The following is a 20,232-nucleotide window of genomic DNA, read 5'->3' as shown; positions in this document are numbered from 1 at the left end:
CCAAGGCAGCAGGATACGCCCTATTCTCAGCAGGATCCACACCCTAAACCTGGAACCGCCCTAAACCCAGATCCACCCTGGTCCTTGAGCAGGGTCACCTTTCTCAAACATTCATACAATGTCACAGCAAATGACCTGGGTCCAAGGCAAGCCCATTTCCACAATGGAGAGTCCTCCCTCTAAGCAATATTGGGTAGGCTGACAAGGAAATTGCCATGTGTCATTCCTACTTGGCTATGGCTCTCAGCAGGGTTCAACTTCGTCCTTTGGTGTATGGATATACAATTTCTCCAACATTTATTGAAGACTATTTTTTCCCTATCAGCATCCTTGTTGAAAATCAATTGACCATATATTTGAGGGTTCATATCTTGGCTCTTTATACCATTGATTGTGATAGTAGGAGCAAATGTGACTCCATTTTGTTTTATGACTTCATCCTGTAAAACAACCATGCCAAGTAGAAGGGTCACAACTGAGGCAAAATGTTCTTTTCCTTTTGCTATAGAAACCTTTAAGAAAATGGAACTACCTAATGGGACATTGTTTCTGTAACTAGGGTAACAGGGCTCTGTTTCTGTAACTGGGGTGACTGGGCTAACTCTGATTGATTAGGCTTCCCTCCGCTTGACTGCACTGTCCTGCTTCTGTTCCTGGCTTGCTTGCATTGGCTAGACCTTCCTGAACATCCCTTTTGCGGTTTTCAGGCTTATAAGGAGTGTCCTTGCTATTGTTCAGGGCTGATCAGGGGAACAGCTTTATGTTCTGGTCAGCCGCCACTGGTGTGCTTCAATAAAGGCTTGATTCGATTATATGTGAGTGGTCTGGAAGTCAGTTTATGAAACTGGGACGAAGCTTTAACTATAACAGATCATTGTGTTTATTCTTATTCTAGTACTGTGCTTACTTTTAAGTGGTAATACTTTGCCATTATTCCATCAATACATAATTCAGAAATTGACAAAGAAACATTTTTATGTTTAACAAAGAAAATTGTAGGTGTGATATCTTGCCTATTTCTGTCAAGTTCAGTACTGTAAAAAACAACAGAATCAACATTCTTAAACATTTGCCAAAGCCTCTTACTCTTCCTTTTCATTCGCTGCTATTATTTCTCTTGCATAGTGTATGGTTTAGATGTTAGGTGTCTCCAAAAGCTCATGTGTGAGAGACAGTGCAAGAGGGCTTACAATGTAAGGGTCCGGCAAACGTCAGAGGAAGAGACCACCAAGAGACCGGCTCATGCAACAGCAAAAGGGGATTTATTGAGGATCCAATCCAGCGCACTGGGGCTCCAGGCTCACTCAAGAAGGGAGAGCGGCCAAGAGCCCCAAGCGGGGGTTGAGCAGTGCTTAAGTACACTTTTTGGGGAGGGCAGGGACTTCACATACATCACAGTCTCCTTTAACTAATCACCATACACCGCGGGAAAATCAAACAACAATTCTTAAACATGATTAGCACATTCATTGGCGGGAACAGGTCAGGCGGGGGTGATAGGTCACTCCTAAAGAGGAGGGTACATTCAAACTGATTGGTTTGGGCCCTGAATGCCTACGTGCCAAACTGCACAGGGTCCAGGTTATTTAACAACTAAATGGTCAGTACCGGGCATTGTCCTAACTGCCTCAGGAATTTCAGGTTCTGTGTGCAGTTCAGAAACTTTACAATACCTAGTCCTTTACATTTTAACTCAGGCTTTGCAGCTTAGAAACTTTACCCTTTCAAGAGGTGAAATGATTGGGTTAGGAAAGCCTTGACCCAATCAGTGAACTAATCCCTGATAAATGAAGCCAGAATTAGACAGGCAATCAGTATAGATAGGTAAATTGAGTCATGGTGAATCAAGGAGGCCAATTTGAGTAAGTCCAAGAAGTTGGAGACTGCCCCCTGAGGGACTGAAATGACTTCAGAGTCTTTCCTCCACCTTATCAAGATAACCTACTAAGGTAACCTGTCCTAGGAATTGCCCCCCGCCCCTCAGCTACTGGGAGTTGTAAAAGTTGTTAATGTATCCTGGGCTACTCTATCCAGCCCTTCCCCAGTCCACCTGCTTCTTACCTTTTGGCCATCCCACAGAGTATCTCCATCCAGGAAGGAGATAAGGGGAAGAGAGCAGGAGAACAAAGGAAGCCTAAGACCTATAAGAAAGGCAGAACATCCTTGCTTCTTGGAATATCAGGATACCAGCTATGGCCCCCTTCTCCCTCCTGGAAGAAGTCTATATTACCCCTTTTTAAATAAACCCTGCATATTATTTATATGCTTGCTTTGGCATACTTCAACATGTAAGGGAGCAGAACTTTAACCGGTAAAGGGGGGGGGCAGTGGTAATCACAAAGATTAACTGAGTGATAATTGAAGGCAGGTAGGGTGTGGCTGGAAAAGGTAGGTCTTTGAGTACATGCCTTTGGGGTATACATTTTGTATCTGGTGAGTAGAGTCTCTCTCTGTTTCCTGATGTGATGCCCTGAGCTGCTTTCCTTCACCACACTCTTCTGCCATGATGTTCTGCCTCACCTCAAACTCAGAGGAATGGAGCCAATTGCCTATGGACTAAGACCTCTGAAACTATGAACCCCCAGATAAACTTTCCTCCTCTAAAATTGTTCTTGTTGCTCTTTTGGTCACAGCAGTGAAAAAGCTGACTAAAACATGGTATTTCCGTGGGCTTTATTCTGTATAAAATAAAACCCAAAATCCTTTTATTACAATAGCCAAGACACTGCAATGATCAGGCCAATCAGTGCTCACCCACCTCTCTGCCCTCATTTTCTATTTTCATTCAGCGGCTTTGTTACCGCTGTTTACACTGAGTCCTTGCTTCCCCGAATGCTGAAGTATAACACCAGAGAAGCATGCTGAGGCAAGTTTAGAGTGGAAAGTGGAAGGCTTTATTAAAGGACAGCAGAAAAGACTTCCTCCTGGAGGAAGAAGGGGGCCCAAAAGGTAGAATCCGTGGAAGGAGGAGGTCTTCCCTTTTTTATAGCTAAACTCTTCTTTCAGCTTTCCCACCCTCCTTTGTTTTCCGTTATCTTACAGTGATAGAATGCAGATGGGAAGACCCAAAAGATGGGGGATAAGTGGGCTGAAGGAGTAATCTGGTCAGGAAGGGCCTGGGGCGGCTTTTGGATTAGCATCTCCCTGTTTGCTGGGAGCTGCTTTCTAGATGCATTTCCTTAGGAAGGGCTCCAGGCCTTGGGGACATTCACATTTCATTTCCCCAAGTACTGCTCTGGTTTCCTGGACTCCGTCTCAATATGGCCTCCATTTTATTCATCTTACTCAATTTTAGACCCTATTTACCTAACTACACTAACTACCTATCTGTAAATCTAGCTTCAGCTTTCTTGTTGTTCTTTAAATATACTAAGCACAGGCCCACTTCAGTACATGCATCCTGTGCCTAAAGTACTATCTGTAATCACCATGTCTAAATAACAACCAGGTTCCTCCCTCTTCCATACCCTTTCTCTGCTTTATAATTCTTTATGGCACTTAGCATATGATATCCTACATATGTATTAATTTGATTTCATCTACTTTCTAAATACTGGAATGCAAGCTTTTTGAGGGAGGGATTCAGCACCAAAGAATGAATGCTTTAGAAAAAAAAATACAGTGAGTCCTTTTTTCATTCATTCAACTAATATTTATTGTGAACTTACTGTAGAAGAGGCACTAAGGTGAAAACACAGTGGATATTAAACAGAACTGAATAGGTTCTAAAATATAAAATAATAAAATTGAAATATAAAATTAAAAAGTTTTAAAGGGTGGGTGGGCTAGATAATCTCATAGATGGCAAGTCCAGTTTAGAACCCTTAAAGGAAAATCAAGGACAGAGGACAGGGCACACTGCCCCTTGACTATTGCTCAACACACCAGGGTGGAGAGCTGACCATCCAAAAGATTAGATTCTATTTCTAGGAAATTTGGAACAGGAATTCCTTGAAGCTAACCATTCTTTACTCATCTTTTGAGGCTAGAGGGGTAAACACCTCCATGTAGAGCAATTATTTTCCCTTCTACAAACTCAGCCTACTTACCAGGGCCAAGGATAGCCTGTGGGTGTGGCTGTGGGGTGCATCCTCCTGTGAGGTCTTGTTAGAGATCCTGCAGGAATAGAGGCAAAAGCAGCTCTTGAAGAGTGTAACCATGTTCACAATCTATATTTGAAATGTACTATATTTTCATTGCTACCAGGGAAAAGGCCCAGTGGAAAATGTGTCCTGTTCTAAATATAGCACTTACTTTTCTATACCTGCTAGATTTAGGTTGAAGCTATGGGGCACAGCCCAGGCAGTCACCTTCACTGAAGGGCTTCAGCTACACTACTTAGATCAGGACAGAAAGGTTTTGGGGTACAGCCTGGTGCTTAAGCTCAGTCTCACTTTAATGCCATTTCCTTCTTTATCATGATTCTCTCTTCCTATCCCTCGCCATTGCAGCACATTCTTTAAAGTCCTTGAATATGTCCTCCAGCACTCAGGCAGTTAAATTTGTCAATTTATCTATCAGTTTAACGTTTTTTTCTTCCTCAGTTTCCCTATTTGTAAGATTGTTTGGCTGATACCATATACCAATCTTTTCAACATTTTGTTTTCTTTTGCTTTCATTAAGTGGGGGGTGGGAGGGGTGGTGGGGGAAAGAAGCCTAGTGTGGATGTACTTAATCCAACCCTTTTGCAAGCACGTGGTAGATGCAGGCGTTCATAAATATTTATGAATGAATGAATGCATAAGTATGTGAGTGAATGGGTGAGAGGACATGATGTTTTTAAGCTGAATGCGCGCGGGGAGATGGGAATGTGCAGAACCATTGAATGAGGTTGATTTGCCTCCCTGTGTTCCTAACCTCCAGACTCACCTACCACGCGCATCCACGCGGGGGCAGGAGTGAAGGAGGGACCAGAGAGTAGAGGCGGGACTACGAGGATACGCCGCAGGAGGGCGAGGCTACGAGTGCGCGCCAGGGGCGGGGCGCGCTTTCGGGGGCGTGGCTAGGAGGGGCGCCAGGCGGAAGGGGCGGGGAGGGCGTGCCTAAGCGCGCGCTGGGCGCAGCCTTCGGCGCAATGGCCAAAGCCGACCGCCGAGTCCAGGCCCCACCCGGACGCTGAGCGCCTCCGACAGCCGAGCGCGCCGGCGCCGGGCCATGTACTCGGGGAACCGCAGCGGCAGCCAGGGCGCCTGGGAGGGCGACGGGCCTGCGGGCGCCGAAGGGTCGGCGCCAGAGGGGACGCTGAGCCCCACACCGCTCTTCAGTCCCGGCACTTATGAGCGCCTGGCTCTGCTGTTCGGCTCCGTGGGGCTGCTGGGCGCTGGCAGCAACCTGCTGGTGCTCGTCCTCTACTACAAGTTCCAGCGGCTCCGCACACCCACTCACCTTTTCCTAGTCAACATCAGCCTCGGCGACCTGCTGATGTCCCTCTTCGGGGTCACCTTTACCTTCGTGTCCTGCCTAAGGAACCGCTGGGTGTGGGACACCGTGGGCTGCGTGTGGGACGGGTTCAGCAGCAGCCTCTTCGGTGAGTTGGACCACGAGGAGGAAGCATCCTCGCCTCAGCTCCCCACTCCCAGCACTGACACTTCCCTCCTGCTTGGCTTCCCTCGCTCCAGCACGGCTGCAGAGCCCCGCCACCCTTCTGCCGCCCCCCGCGACCCCCAGTGCATGGTGTGTCTGCCACCTTCCCTAGTCTCCTCCACCCACGCTGCCGAGACTTCGCTCTCGTGGCCCGCCTCTTCCCCCGCACGCTGACCCTAAATAGCGGCTTCATCCTGAGCTGCTCTTTCAGGCTCCAGCCCTTGCATAAAGTCTCTGGCTTCAGGCAAGCTCATCTTTCATCTCAGGTCTCTGTTTTCACCTCTTGATAAAACTCAACAGGGCATTTATTTCACCACAACGTTTTACATTTTGAGGAAACGAGGCCCTGTAGAGTCAAGAGATCCAAGAGGAAAAAAAAGCTCATGAAAGTTGGAGGAAGAGATAAGACATTTAATTCATATATTGTTTCTTTCCTAAAATGAGAAGTAGCGACCTAAAATTGTGGCAGTCTATTATTTTTTCTTTTGCTCATTAACAGTTGTAAACCTTTGTTTCCTAAGGAATGAGAAAGTTTCATTCAGGTTCTTAGAATGCAAATTGGCATGTGTCCTATCAGGTATTTTATATTGTATTTTTCCTCCTTTATATTTTCCATCATACCAAAATCAACGGCTCAGAGAATCCCAAACCAGGTGAACAAATAATTAGCTATGTAGCGAATATATTTCATTAAAGGTGGAACTTGACAATTGATTGAAGATTTATTTGTACAGTATTCCTAATCCTTATGGAAGATTTTTAGGTCTCATTGAGATGACATTTTGAAGGATGCCCAACCCCAGTATATGATTCAAGACATATTCTAAGCTTAGAAAAGAACTTACTTTGTGTGTTCCAGGAATTTCATTTGTACAAAGAGTTGAAATAGAAATGTGTATTTTTGAGGTCTTGAAGTTTCTTTTCTAAGTCTTGAAATCCATTGATGATTTATTACTACTATTATCTTGGCAGATATTAGAGAACGAAAGTCTTTATAACACCATTACAAATATTTTCTTATTCACCTTTTCATGGTTAATTTTCTTAATATTTCAAAAGAAACAAGAAAATGTCAGAGAAGTCATGATTTCATTTATTTGATTGCCTCAATGATTTTAGTATTCTCTTCCTCCCCAATAAGGATTAATCTGAGAATTTCCTTAATGCAAAAATTTGAAGCTTGCAGAAGGGACTGTAAATGTACAGATGACTCTGTGATTACACTCTTTACGTTAATTAAAGATATCTATTGGGCAGTTTTGTAGGCCCCGCTGAACTTCAAAGAAGGTGATTCAAGTCTAAGCTTAATGTATCAGTAAAGCTCCCCAAGGTGGGCAACGGTTGTTGGTTCACACAAATGAAAATTCTTATTTCCATGAAGTGCCTTTTCTGTGCTGGAAAATTGTGCACAAGGGAGTTTGAAAACAAGGATGTATCTAGGTTTTTTGTTGTGGTGGTTGTTTTTGTTTTTAATTTGTGCTTCCTCACCCGTTTTCTTTGCTGGCCCCCACAATCTTGTATGCCCCTTTTTTCTCTTTTACCATCCCTGCTCAGGTCACATATCAATCAGAAGTGATTTTTCTAAGATGCTAGAAACATTCGCCACATAATATTTTACCTAATGGCTGCTCTACTTCTCAAGGTGTTTAGTTAGTGCTTTCAACCATGATATCCTCATTTTAGAATTAGAGGTAGACACTCTGAGATTAAAGGATCAGACTTGGTTAAACACTGGAAACAAGTCAAGAGTGAGATTACTGTGGGGTTTAAAAAGTTCTTAGTAAAGATTAAAAATTTCTTTGCCTGAAGTATGCTTCTAGATTAGGATTACAGATGAAAGTGTTTCTCTTGTTGTTACCCTGAGCAAGAACTAATCAACCATGAAGTTTTGAAGGGAGAGGGAATTTAAAAATGCCAGAAGTAGCTGCTTGTTCCATAGGATTTGGAGACTTTCCCATCCAGTGGGAAATTCACTGGCCTTAGGGTAAAAGAGTGGATCCTGCTTTTGATCCTGTGGGCTTTCTCAAGTCTCCCCTGCCATCAGTTTTCTCATTTTTATTATGGAGTAATTGAGCTTAATGTTCTTCAAGATCATCCTCTTACTTTGTATTTTGAGGATTCCTTTGATATGTGTAGCTTAGAAGGTGCTGGGTATTGGTGCTAATGTCTTGTATCCTCATCTCCTACTCTCAGCCCTGTTCCCTTCTAAGCCAAGAATAAGCATATACCATGCTTGTTATTCTTCAATACCCTCATAGGTTCTGTCTTCCTCTTTGCAACCTGCTAGAAGAAGACCAAATCAGCAAATAAGTATATTTTTACTGGAGTAATCAGTAAATCAGGTATATATATATATGCATGCATGAGTAAATAAGGCAATTGTTGTATTCTGTCAGATCCTGTTTCTCAGAGAATTCTGAACATAAGTGAAATCTGATGTTCTTGAGCAGAAACTTTTGACTAGATAGGACTGCTGGGATCACCATTTCAGTTAAACTGAGTAGTGGGTCAGTAACCTAGTCAATTTATCTAAGTTATGATTGAATGGCTTTTTTTTTAATCATTATCCATAATAATCAGTCCTTCTGGCCTTGGCAGGTCCAGCTTGTGCCAGTCTAGATTTCAGTAGAATTAATGGTAGTAAAAATTAAAGGTCTAAGAACTTTCACTGCTACTGTGCCAGGATGGATAGAAAAGAGCACTGTAGGGTATGTCTTTAACCTGAAGACTTCCAGGTGAGTATGCCTTGAGGCTGTTGGCTATGCCACTTCTGGCCACACCTAGCATCAAACAGTTGCTTTACAGGTAGACAATAACCAGCATCATGCTGGAGGTTAATGGAGAAACTTCCTGCACCACACCTTCAAAAATAAATATAATAATATATTATTGTTATCCTTAGCCGAGGATGTTTAGAAAAACCTTTTTTCTTGGGATACAGAGATTCAGGGTTAGAGTTTGGCAAAATGCAAACCATTACTTTATTCAAATGTTAGAAATGGGTGATATTTATGTTACGATATTTTAATATGTGAAACTAGGAATTTTTTTAAATTATAAAATACACACATGCATATGTATGTTCATATAAAGACTGATTATATGTACATTTTTCCCCTCGGTCTGTTTTTTTATGCCTAAATATTTTTAAATGCCAGCTGTTTTATTGAATTAATTCTTATGTAGTAATCTGACTGGTTAACCCAGTCAAAATAGTTGCTTATTGCTATCACAAGATTCTGAGGGTGGTTGGGGCAAGAAAAAGTCTTATGCTTGGCTTTACCAAAATCACCTATAGACTCTTGGGCACAGAAATATTCCTAATTGTGACAGTATTTGTATAGAACATGATCTGTTTCCATGTACACAGTGAAGCCACACGTTTCATTTAGTCTAAGCTCACAGCTGTATATAGTTTTATTCAAGTGGTTTCTTAAAAGCCAAAATTTAAGTCATGCTAATTATTTTTTGTTTTTGTGGGCCACTGTTTTCATTCTTTATTATTCTAGTTATTTTGGGGAGGGGGATATGCCTATATTGTTCATTTTCAAGAAAGTAGAAAATATGTGAGAAAGCATTTGATGACTTGCTTTAGTAGAGGTTTGTATCCAGATACTAAGTCAGGTTCCAGTAGATTATAATTGGTATTGCATGAAATTACTTCTCTATTTTGTTTACAGTTGTATTCTTTCTTAAATTTTCTTCTTTCAGAGAAGAGTTCCAGTCACAAATGCATATGTGATGCATTTTGACATTTACTGCTAAGCCGAAATGCAGAAATGAAAACCACACGTCCGTTTTAATATTCTCAGATGTGATTAGATGTACTTTATCATGGTTTTATGCTACTGGCTTATAAAAAAATACATTAAAAAAGGGAAACAGTTAAACAACTAGGACCTGCAAACCCAATGCTTCTGGGATGAACTGGAACATCACAAGGAGAGATTTTATTACACATAAGCAGACCTCAGCAGAGCCCTCAGCCTAGATTTATACACATTTCCTTCATCAGCAGCTGTCACAAGACACTTTGCCTCCTAGAATGGCAGACATTCTCCCCACAGAGTTTGATGTGGTTATAATAGGGACAGGTCTGCCTGAATCCATCCTTGCTGCTGCATGCTCAAGAAGTGGACAGAGGGTTCTACATATTGATTCAAGAAGCTACTATGGAGGGAATTGGGCTAGTTTCAGTTTTTCAGGATTGCTATCCTGGTTGCAGGAGTATCAGCAAAACAGAGATACTGAGGAAGAAAATACTGCCTGGCAAGACTTGATTCATGAAACAGAGGAAGGCATCACTCTTTGCAAGAAGGATGAAACCATTCAACACATAGAAGTTTTTTGCTATGCCAGTCAAGATAAAGAGCACAATGTTCAAGAGATTGGTGCTCTTCAGAAAAGTCCCTCCTCAATGGCATCTAGTACCCTCATTGAATCTGTGGATTCTGCGTGCTTGCCCAAAGAAAGGGACTCCTCATACTTCACTAGCTATGAAATATCTGCCCAACATACCCAAAAAAGTGATAAAGATATTTCCCTAGAAGTAACTGATATACAAGAATCATTAGAGAAAGATAAAACTTGTATACACACAATTTCAGGTGGGAGTAAAGGTGAAAACAAACCTACAATAGAAGATAACATTGATCAGCCAAAGAGAAATAGGATTACTTACCCTCTAATAGTTGAAGAAGGCAGGAGATTTAATATTGATTTGGTATCAAAGCTGCTATATTCCCAAGGATCACTGATTGATCTTTTAATCAAATCAAATGTTAGTCGTTATGCAGAATTTAAAAATGTAACTAGGATTCTTGCGTTTCGGGAAGGAAAGGTAGAACAGGTGCCTTGCTCCAGAGCAGATGTCTTTAATAGCAAAGAACTCACTATGGTTGAAAAAAGGATGCTGATGAAATTTCTTACCTTTTGTTTAGACTATGAACAACAACCTGATGAATACCAAGATTTCAAGCAATGTTCATTTTCAGAGTACTTAAAAACTAAAAAGTTAACCCCCAGCCTCCAACACTTTATACTACACTCAATTGCAATGACATCAGAATCATCATGTAGCACATTAGATGGCCTTAAAGCAACAAAAAACTTCCTTCAGTGTCTTGGACGGTTTGGCAACACTCCATTTTTATTTCCCTTGTATGGCCAAGGAGAAATTCCCCAGTGTTTTTGCAGGATGTGTGCTGTTTTTGGTGGAATCTATTGTCTTCGCCATAAAGTACAATGCCTTGTAGTTGACAAAGAATCTGGTAGATGTAAAGCAATTATAGATCACTTGGGTCAAAGAATAAATGCTAAATATTTTATTGTGGAGGATAGTTACCTTTCTCAGGAAACATGCTCCAATGTGCAGTATAAACAGATCTCGAGGGCAATACTCATTACAGATCAGTCTGTACTAAAGACAGAGTCAGATCAACAGATTTCCATTTTGATAGTGCCTCCAGTGGAATCAGGAACCTGTTCTGTTCGGGTCACGGAATTATGTTCATCAACCATGACATGCATGAAAGACACCTATCTAGTACATCTGACCTGTGCATCTTCAAAAACAGCAAGAGAAGACTTAGAATCCGTGGTGAAGAAATTATTCACTCCTTTTACTGAAACAAAAGTAGAAAAAGAAGAACTTGGAAAGCCAAGACTTTTGTGGGCTCTATATTTTAATATGAGAGATTCCTCGGGAATCAGCAGAAGCTCCTATGATGGTTTACCTTCAAATGTTTATGTCTGCTCTGGGCCTGACTGTGGACTGGGAAATGAGCATGCAGTCAAACAAGCAGAAACTCTGTTTCAGGAGATCTTTCCTGGTGAAGAATTCTGTCCTCCTCCTCCAAATCCAGAAGACATTATCTTTGATGGTGATGATAAGCAACCAGAAGCTCCTGGAACCAACATAATAATGGCCAAGCTTGAATCCCCTGAGGAAAGCCAAAACTTGGAAAGCCCTGGGAAGCATCTTCAGAATTAGAAAAGAACAAACTCAAAATACTCTTCATCCTGGAATCAATATATTATTATTTGAAGGACAGCTTCCTACATAAAAGAATGGTATACAGATGTCTTTAACATGATTTGAGACATTGGGCACTGGGTGTCTTTCTGAACCTATTATTTGTCACTGGACTTTTTTTTTTTTTTAATTTCAGAATCGGCTCCATGATCCAGAATATCAAAAAAGTTAGCTTTATTTTAATATTGGGTATTGTGTGAGGGTTCCATGTTATCAGCTTTGCTTAAAGAAAAGTAATATTATGCCTACTACTGGTCTTTAAATTTTCTTTATCTACAGAACAATTAATATCATTTAAGAAACGCTCTAGTTACTATTGCAGCTACTAAAATTGCTATCACCTCTGCTTGAATAGTGAAACACATACAAATAGTAAATTATGTGAGTCTTTTGTAAATAATATAAACATGTAGGCTTGGTAGTAGGAATAGCAATAGTACAAATACCAATATGATAAAATACAATTGTTTCTAATTGTTAAGTCTGATGTTAACAATACATTTTGCAGGTGAATTTATCTATTTGACCCTTATAACCCATAAGGCAGTGAGACCATTATAGCCTTCTACTTTAAAGAGTCAAGAGTTTGTAGTTGAAGAGCTCATTTGTGGGAGATACATTCCAAAGAAATTTAGAAGTTAGAGTAGTTAAAAAAAATCTGTAAAACCTTGCTTTGACATCTAAAACAAAAGATCTTCAAACAAGTAACTCAGGCCAAAATAAAAAATAAATGACCCCAGAAAAAAGATATTTCAGGATGACCATTCCAAAATTCCTAAAAAGGATCCAAAGGAAAAACTGAGTGGGACACTTTTAACCTGGGATTATAGATGATTTTAAAATTCTCTGCTTAAATAGATTTTCTTATCTCAGTTTTCTCAGGATGAAACTACCACCTTGTTGTCTCTGTCACTTTAATTAGCAATAGTAACCAAAATACTGAGTCAAAGTAGGATTTACTGTGCCCCTGTGGTTGTGTCCCATCCCACAAATAGGTAACAACAGCCTTCATATTTACTTCTGCTTCTTAGCTATATCTGGAGAATAAACGCCCCCCATCCAAAGTTAAAAAAAAAAAGTCATTTACTCCAACTTTCTAAGGTGAAAGCTTGGGGAGCTGTCAGAGGAGGTGAATTTCCATGATTAATTCCATTTCCAGTCCTCAGGCAGAGAGAATGATAATCCTATAGAAACCCAAACCATTTCATAACCGTGTTTGCTCTCAAAATAGCATTTACTATGTGCTGGGCATACTGTGCTTTCTCACTACAGTTTCTCAACAATATAAGGCAGATACTATTGCATACATTTTCAGAGAGGTATGGAGACTCAGTTATTAATCATTACTCATTCTGATGTGTGGATGAGCCAGTATTGGAACCCATTCTTTCATGATTCCATAAACCATTCATCTTTCCACCTGCAATCATTGTTAGAAATGTATAGGTACAGAATGAGAAGGAAAAGGTGCCCATGAAAATCAAAATCTAATGTTGCTGGGCAAGAAAAGTAGACAGACCCTGGTCTTGCAGCTTATTGTTAAGTCATAGAAATGTGAATAAGATTAATTAAATGTTTTAGAGCTATGAATCTCATTGAAGCCGAATTCGACTTAAGTTTGACAAAATAATGCTCTTTGGTGACATCTTTTGGTCTGAAGTTTGTGTTCTAAAAAATGTTAGTAGACCAAAATATGTTCTAATTCAGTCCTTCATCACAGATTTAAGTAATTGACAGCATACTGGAAGTATAAAAGTCATGGGCTGATATTAATATTGACTTTTAAAATACAGTACAGTGGTATATTAGTAAGTAGATCCTAAAGTTTAAACCTATCAAAAAGTTGAAATGCCTGATTACTACAAAATACTAATTAAAATGAGTAAAATTGTAAGATAAATAAAATGAAAGTGAAAGTAATTCAGACTTACTAAAGTTTTTCAGTATCACAGGTTATTCATGAGAAATACAGAAAAGTAACAGTGAAAAGTTGCAAAATATGGTATCAACAGACATAATGGAAATAAAAATAAAGAGTATTATATGAGGCCACAATAGAGATTGTTTTAAAAAACTAACAAAATGAATATCTTACTTTCTTAAATCAATACAAAATAGCAAGATGGAAATGAGACAAGTTATAAACTGTAAAAAGCATTTAAAAATATAGAGGATATTTTAATCTAGTATAGTTTTCTGACAAATTAGAATTTGACCCAATGGATTTATTAACTTTTTTAAATGTTTAGGGAAAATGTGTATCATAAAAGATGATATACCATTAATTGCATTTTGAGGTACATACGGCTTCAGTATTAAAATTCAAACATTCTTAAAAGGGTCTCATTCTTAGCAAATGCAATATGAAAAGGAAAATGTTGGCAAATAATACATCAACAAAAGTCTTTATTTATTGTGACTCAGAATTAGAAGGCTGATGTTCAGCAAAGCAGCCATTATATCAACATAAGTAGAATAAAATGGTAAAAAATCCAAAGTATTAGCTACTGCCAAAGTTAGTAGTCTCAACTCTAAAAATTTATCATTCATCTTTGATTTAATTATCTTTGGTAATGATTTCATTTTTTAGTGTGATAATTACTTGAAAACTAATAATTAATATTTATATTGAGGAAACAAATATTTCTCAGTTTGAAATTAAACTATGCTGGCACCATTTTCTTTATATATGGTTGAAGAAATTTGTCATTGTGATAAAGAAATTCACAAAATAAGAAAGATAAGAAAACACCACAAATTTTATTTTCTATTTACATGGCTTTATAGCTTGCTAACCTTATACTATCATATAAATCTATTAATGAGACTAATTCAGGAAGTTTCAGGATATATCATTGTTAAAAATCTAATTTCTAGATGCCAACAGTGACTGCAATTTAAAGTGTTTGGGTATTAATATATATGAACCATATAAAGGATGTTATGCAACTATATTGAGACAATTTAAGAAAAATGCTTAAATAGAAGCAGGTTGAAGGAGCTAAATTTAAAATATGTGCATACTCTCATGAGAGACATCCTGATATAATGGAAAAGTCGTACATGTGGAGTCCTTGCATCACATCTTATTAGTTGTCTCATCTTGGGGAAAAACATTTTTAGCTTCCATTTTACCACCTATATTAGAATTAATAATTATTGTGAGGATTGAGTTAGTGAACATGAAATTATTGTCCAAAGGAATGTCAATATATGACATTGATGTGTAGATTTATTATAATACCGTTTAACATTCCTACTGGATGTTTCATGTAACTTGACAAAATTGAAAGAAATTACCTAGGCAAGTAAACAGGTAAAGATGTTTTTAAATTACGAGAAAAAGTGGGAGCTTTGCCTTTTAAGCCTTTGAAGCATGCCTTTGGGTGACTTATCTAAAAACTCTGTGATGCTGAGCAGAAATCTTAGCTAATATGAATAAACAGAAAGAGGTATTTAATAGACACTGACAGAAAGTCTATTGGTAGAAAGACTAGCTGTTTCATTGTGGACATAGATTAACATATGATAATGCAATTTATGCCAGTTGAATTAAAATGTTAACTATAAAAGTAAAAATGAAAATATTACAATTTTCATTCCAATATTGGTGCCAAGGAATTTCATGGCAATGAGAAATATTGACAAGGTAGATCAACAAATAAAAAGATGAAAAATGTATAATAAACAAAAAGAAAAGATGGAATAAAAAGGGTGTTTGCATTATATAAGTGGTTTAATAATGTTTTTAAAAGTGGATGGAAATCCTTAAGGCTTTGTCCTCTTTACTAGGTAGATTTAGTAAGGGATAGGTTACAAATGAGAAGATATAAGTAAAAATAAATTTTTAGAAAGATGTTCAGGTTAAATATTTTAAAAGGAGATTTAAATGACTTTGACCTAGTTCTTGCTATTAAGCAAAACTTTTAAATTTGTGTTTGTCTATACCAATAGCACTATATATTAGTAGTCATTTTAAAGAACTTTTTAGAAGACTAATAAGAGCTCTGTAACTGATTTTTTTTTTTAAATATACCAGATCACTTTGAATACCACGTGTATGCCTGGGAAAATACTTAAAAGAAAGAAAGAAAAAAAAAAAAGCTACCTGTAGCAGTTCCTTTCATACAAATTTAAAAGAAAAAGCCTATTAATTCAGAAATTGATAAATTTTGGTGTATTGTTGTTGCTATCATAAACATATAGCCATTAGTTAATATTGATATATGTAAAATTGTATGCAAAACTTAGATCAAAAAATGTTAATTAGAACATATATTTACATATTTGTATAAATTTGTATGTATCTGTGTTGAAAAGAATCAGAAGACATTTAAGTAATTGCAGCTTAATAAGGGGTTCTTTTTTTCTGTAAAATACTGATGTGTAAAATAAAGAATAAAAGATTTATTGTAAGTTGGAATTCTGAATTGTTGAGAAAATTACTGATTTTTTGGAAACTCCTCAGATTCTCCTTTAAATTAAAAATTTTTTAAAAAATTCTAAGTGGTAAAGGTTCAAAAAGTTAATCTCCAGAAATGTGTGGCAGAAAGTGTTTTAAGTCTTGGTGGAAAGGAATTCTTGGTCACAATGGACTTTGTATCTTTCGTAACTTAATTGCCCAGCATTAAAGAATGATAATAAAAATAATAGTAATGCATTCCAGGACCTTAGCAGTTAGAAATTGCATACTTTCATTGCCCAAATCCAAGAACAGATATAATATGGGAGTGTCAGAGCAGAGAGAAGAAGGCTGGATTCATAGAGGTGGCCAAGCCTTGGCTGAGTGGGGTCTGCAGGGAGACCTGTGTTGAGGACAGATTTCAGGACTGAGGATGCAGGCAGACCATTTCTCCCAGTCCCTAGAGATCCAAATCAAGGTGATTTAATTCAACAAACAGGTTAAACACCAATTGGATTCTAAGATCCAGAAATATAAAAATGAATAGAATAAATTCTTTCTGAGAAACATTCAGTTTAGAATATTTAGTTTAAAGTTTCTTTTACCTTAATGAGTACTTTATACCTTTTCTATACATCACAATTTTAGTTGTAACTACCACTGTTCCCCTTCCCTTAATTCACCAAAGAAGAAAATGCATGGCATTTATTTTACAGGGTGCCCAAATCTTTTGTTACACCCTTGGAAACAGGTAGTTAAGGGGTTAAAATCTGGGTCAGCTAGCACTTTCTGATCTGTTTCAGCTACTAATTATTTAATTAGTATAGCAGTTATAAGCTTTGTGTCCGGCTTGGTGTAAGAGCAAAGAGAAGGTAGAAGAAATTGGGTCCAGAAACTCAAAAATCATTGGGGGGTTTGGAGAGTAGGAAGTGTATAAAGAAATCTAAATGAGACAAGCAGATCAGTTTCAATACCAATAAATCCTCTAGTAAGGATTAGTTTAATTTGCTTTTATCTGGATGGATTAAGTCATGCTCCCATTTGCCTTGAGTTATTCCCTCTGAAGATTTTTAAGTGTGTACCTTCATTATAAAGAGGCATTGTTTCTAGCAGAGTTCCTTTTCATTTAACCAACCACCATATGTATTCACATTGCAACAGCAGGGGGTGCAGTTCCTCCAATTTTCTATCAGGCGTTAATAATACAGAACATGGTTCACCTGAACAAGTTTGACTAACATGAATATTGTGACGGCAATTCTGCTTCAGCATGTATAGGAATGCTTTTCTTCTGACAACTCTATTATGTGATCCGAAGGATAACTGCAGAAGGTAAGAATGGGCAAGTATTTATATTTACTTTATTGCTGAGACCTGGAAGAATCAAAGTAACTTGCCTGGACTTACTCCTAGTTAGTATTTAGATCCACTAGTAAGACTTGAAATGCTACTATTCCATTTTGCCTCCATCACAAGAGAGGGAATTATTGCGTATATAAGAGTGCATAACAACTTGGGTTAAATCCTCAGTTCCATGTCCTAGTTTCTATGTTCAGTTTTGGGAATACAAGATAGTGATTATAACACAGAGCACTTACCATATGCTACATATTAACTATAAGTTCTTGTTATCTTTATTTGGTCCTCATAACAATCCAATTGGTAGGTACTTATTCCCATTTTGCAGTTGGAGAAACAAACACAAGACAAAGAACTTGACCAAGATCACATGCTGTGCTGGTAAGTGGTAGAAGGGACTTCAGATGCAGGCAGTCTGATGCGGTAAACCAAATGTGACAGAGATATGACGTGGTATTTTCAGAAAGTTGTCAAATCTGGTTGTCAATCAGATTAAGTCCAATATTTCAGAAACTGGTATTTCTTCACTATATTGTTACATGTTTTCAAATAACCCCACAAGGGTAGTAATGTTTTCATGTAAAATGAGAAATATGACTCAATACCTTTCTCAGAATTACAGAATTAGTTAAGTAGCGCAACTTTCAATCTATTGGGACTGACATTGTTGCACAACTAACCACTGTTTTAATCAGGCTGTAGTAATCACTATAATATAGGTGTAGATAAACTTTAATGGATGCACAGAGAAATTACTTTTGTCTGACTAGGGAAATCTGGAGATGATTCACAAAAGCAAAGGTATTTGGACTGGGCCCTGAACAGGATTTCCACAGACTGCTGTGTGGGAAAACATTCTGTGCAAAAAGAATGGCGGAAACAAAGCATACAGGTATCATGGACATGGCCTTCCTGGCTCAAGCATGAGGAGAGCCTACACTGATGTGGAGAGGCAGGACATATGGGATAGGGGCCAACGAGGTTGGGACTTTTATCCAGTGGATAACACACTGTGCACGTGTTTTCTTCCTAAGACCTGTATTTCAGAGGCTACCCTGGTGGCTGTGTGTAGGAGGCTGGGAAGAAGGTACAGAGACTGGATGCAGGTGATTGGTAAGGGGGAAGCATGTGATAAGACCTGGGTAGGGCAGGGTGATAGAAATGAAAGAAGCAGAGAACAATTTGGAGGTAGAAATACAGGACCTGGAGAATGATTATTTTGTTTATTTATTTACTTTTATTTATATATGACAGCAGAATGCTTACAATTCTTAATACACAAATAGAGCACAATTTTCGTATCTCTGGTTGTATACAAAGTATACTCAAACCAATTTGTGTCTTCATACATTTACTTTGAATAATAATGATTATCATGTTCCACCATTATTTCTAACCCCATGCCTCCTCCCTTCCCCTCCTATCTAGAGTTCATCTATTCCTCCCATGCTCCTGCTCCCTAACCCACTATGAATCAGCCTCCTTATATCAAAGAAAACATTCGGCATTTGGTTATTTGGGGTTGCCTAACTTCACTTAGCATTCTCTTCTCTAACTCCATCCATTTACCTGCAAATGCCATGATTTTATTCTCTTTTATTGCTGAGTAATATTCCATTGTGTATATATGCCACATTTTTTTATCCATTCATCTATTGAATGGCATCTAGGTTGGTTCCACAGTTTAGCTATTGTGAATTGTGCTGCTATAAACATTGATGGGACTATGTCCCTGTAGAATATTCTTTTTTAAGTCCTTTGGGTATAGACCGAGGAGAGGGATAGCTGGGTCAAATGGTGGTTCCATACCTAATTTCTGGAGAATGATTATATGTCCCACATAAGAGAGGAGAATAGGAAGTTGAAAATGACTAAAATTTCATCTTTGGTATTTGATTGAGTGATACATTTAACCAAGACTGGGAACAGGTTTTGAAGAAAAGCAAATGGATTTGGTTTTGCTCATACAAGATAATCAGTATATGGTTTTGGAAGGTCTTAGAGTACTCTGCATGTCAAGCTAGGAAATGTTGACTTTATCCTAGTAGAGAAACAATGTTATTAAACAAGGAATTGAACTGGTTGCATTTGAGGGGTGTGTTTTTTGTGTGTGTGTGTTTCCCTGTCCTCACACCCCCACCCACTATGTTTGGAGGATTACAAAGGAGGCATGACTGCAGACAGAGAGTCTAGACATAAGGCTATTATAGTAGTTTGGCAAGAGATGGTGAGGATCTAAATTAGGTCAATAGTTGGAGAGCAAAGGACAGGTTTGAGAATTATTGAGAAGATTAACTCAGCATGACTCAATGGTTGGTCGCACATGAATGCTGCAGGAAAATTTAAAAAGAGCTGGTAGATATAGACCTAGGGGGAATATATACATAGTGCCCAGCCTGAATTTAACACAGTAACTCCTGCCTTTGGATTAGTTCTGGGTTAGAAAGATTCCTTTTCTAGAATTCCTAAGTATACTCTATTTATTTATTTTTTCCTAGGCTTATGAAGAATCAAGGATTTGAATTAGGTATTGCCAATACCTTGACTACCAGAGAATCTGTTTTAAGATCTGGCCAAATAGAAAAAAAAGCAAGCCAATGATGCAAGAAGGAATACAAAGTCCTGATGGCGTTATTTCAGGCCCTAGTTATATGCCTCACATCTTTTTTCTATTGGATAACTATGGCTAAAACAATTGCCACTTTTAACTTTTGGTTACATAGATAATTCATTTGTTTTTTTTTTCTTAAGGAAAATAAATATAGAATAGAAATAGCATATAATATAGGAAGGAGAGCCAGTCGTGTGGTGCATACCTGTAATCCCAATGACTTGGGAGGCTGAGGCAGGAGAA

The 20,232-nt window shown here is 38.3% G+C and overlaps 2 protein-coding genes across 4 annotated transcripts in view; both read left to right on the top strand.

Annotated features, from left to right (window-relative positions):
* Positions 1-5,021: 5,021 nt before the first annotated feature.
* Opn3 (opsin 3) overlaps positions 5,022-20,232 on the top strand; it is a 42,782-nt gene continuing 27,571 nt past the window's right edge. Inside the window, exons 1-2 of one of the 2 annotated variants that reach the window (XM_048809213.1) lie at positions 5,023-5,527; positions 9,295-9,429. In XM_048809213.1, the coding sequence (XP_048665170.1) occupies positions 5,155-5,527; positions 9,295-9,335 (414 nt within the window). In that variant the 5' untranslated portion in view covers positions 5,023-5,154 and the 3' untranslated portion in view covers positions 9,336-9,429. Of the gene's footprint in view, positions 5,528-9,294; positions 9,430-20,232 lie in introns of those variants that run through there. The other variant, XM_015483540.2, reaches the window with a different exon arrangement.
* On the top strand, positions 9,511-16,040 carry Chml (CHM like Rab escort protein). 2 transcript variants are annotated; one of them, XM_048809212.1, is made up of 2 exons: positions 9,511-10,163; positions 10,227-16,040. In XM_048809212.1, the coding sequence occupies exons 1-2, from the start codon at positions 9,629-9,631 to the stop codon at positions 11,573-11,575; spliced, it is 1,884 nt and encodes a 627-aa protein (XP_048665169.1). In that variant the 5' UTR covers positions 9,511-9,628; the 3' UTR covers positions 11,576-16,040. The 2 variants fall into 2 exon arrangements, with proteins under 2 accessions (XP_048665169.1, XP_048665167.1); XM_048809210.1 differs by having other exon boundaries at positions 9,511-16,040.

Source organism: Marmota marmota, unplaced genomic scaffold, assembly GCF_001458135.2.
Source record: "Marmota marmota marmota unplaced genomic scaffold, marMar, whole genome shotgun sequence".
NCBI classification, from domain to species: Eukaryota; Metazoa; Chordata; class Mammalia; order Rodentia; family Sciuridae; genus Marmota; species Marmota marmota.
This window is presented reverse-complemented; position numbering and strand designations above follow the sequence as displayed.

Coding starts and splice junctions, on each gene's coding strand:
- Chml (XM_048809210.1), top strand. CDS start 9,629: ATGGCAGACATTCTCCCCACAGAGTTTGATGTGGTTATAATAGGGACA.